Raw genomic sequence first — 407 nt, forward strand, 5'->3', positions numbered from 1 at the left:
ACCTGTCCTGGGCTGCCCTCCCTCCCTAACCTCTCTGGATCCCAGCCTGATATTACCATTCATCCCACCCAACTTGCCCTGGGCTGCCCTCCCTCCCTAACCCCTCAGGATCCCAGTTTGGCACCACTACTCACCCCCAAACTCGCCCTTGCCAATGGTTTGAAGCAGCTTGAGGTCTTTCATGTTGAGGGCCCAGCCACCTGTCCCAGGGAGAAAGCTGAGTGTTAGGGAGAGGAGAATAAGTGGACTGGAGGGAAAGGGGGACAGAAGTGGGCTTGAGGGACCCAGTGAGCCTGGTAAGAGCTAGGGGCATTGAGAAAGGGCTACCCTAGGGGGGCCTGGGGATGGGGGATGGAGCAGTGGGGGGGCCTGGAGATGGGGGAGGGAGCAGTGGGGGGGGCCTGGGG

The 407-nt window shown here is 61.2% G+C and overlaps 1 protein-coding gene across 1 annotated transcript in view; it reads right to left on the reverse strand.

Moving 5' to 3' along the window:
• CSK (C-terminal Src kinase) overlaps positions 1-407 on the reverse strand; it is a 34,537-nt gene that overhangs the window by 3,153 nt on the left and 30,977 nt on the right. Inside the window, exon 7 of the mRNA XM_069071162.1 lies at positions 135-200. Within this exon, the coding sequence (XP_068927263.1) occupies positions 135-200 (66 nt within the window). The remainder of the gene's footprint in view (positions 1-134; positions 201-407) is intronic.

Source organism: Petaurus breviceps, unplaced genomic scaffold (assembly GCF_028583685.1).
Source record: "Petaurus breviceps papuanus isolate PSGF00001 unplaced genomic scaffold, PetGlider_PUasm1.0 90825, whole genome shotgun sequence".
Taxonomy (NCBI): Eukaryota; Metazoa; Chordata; class Mammalia; order Diprotodontia; family Petauridae; genus Petaurus; species Petaurus breviceps.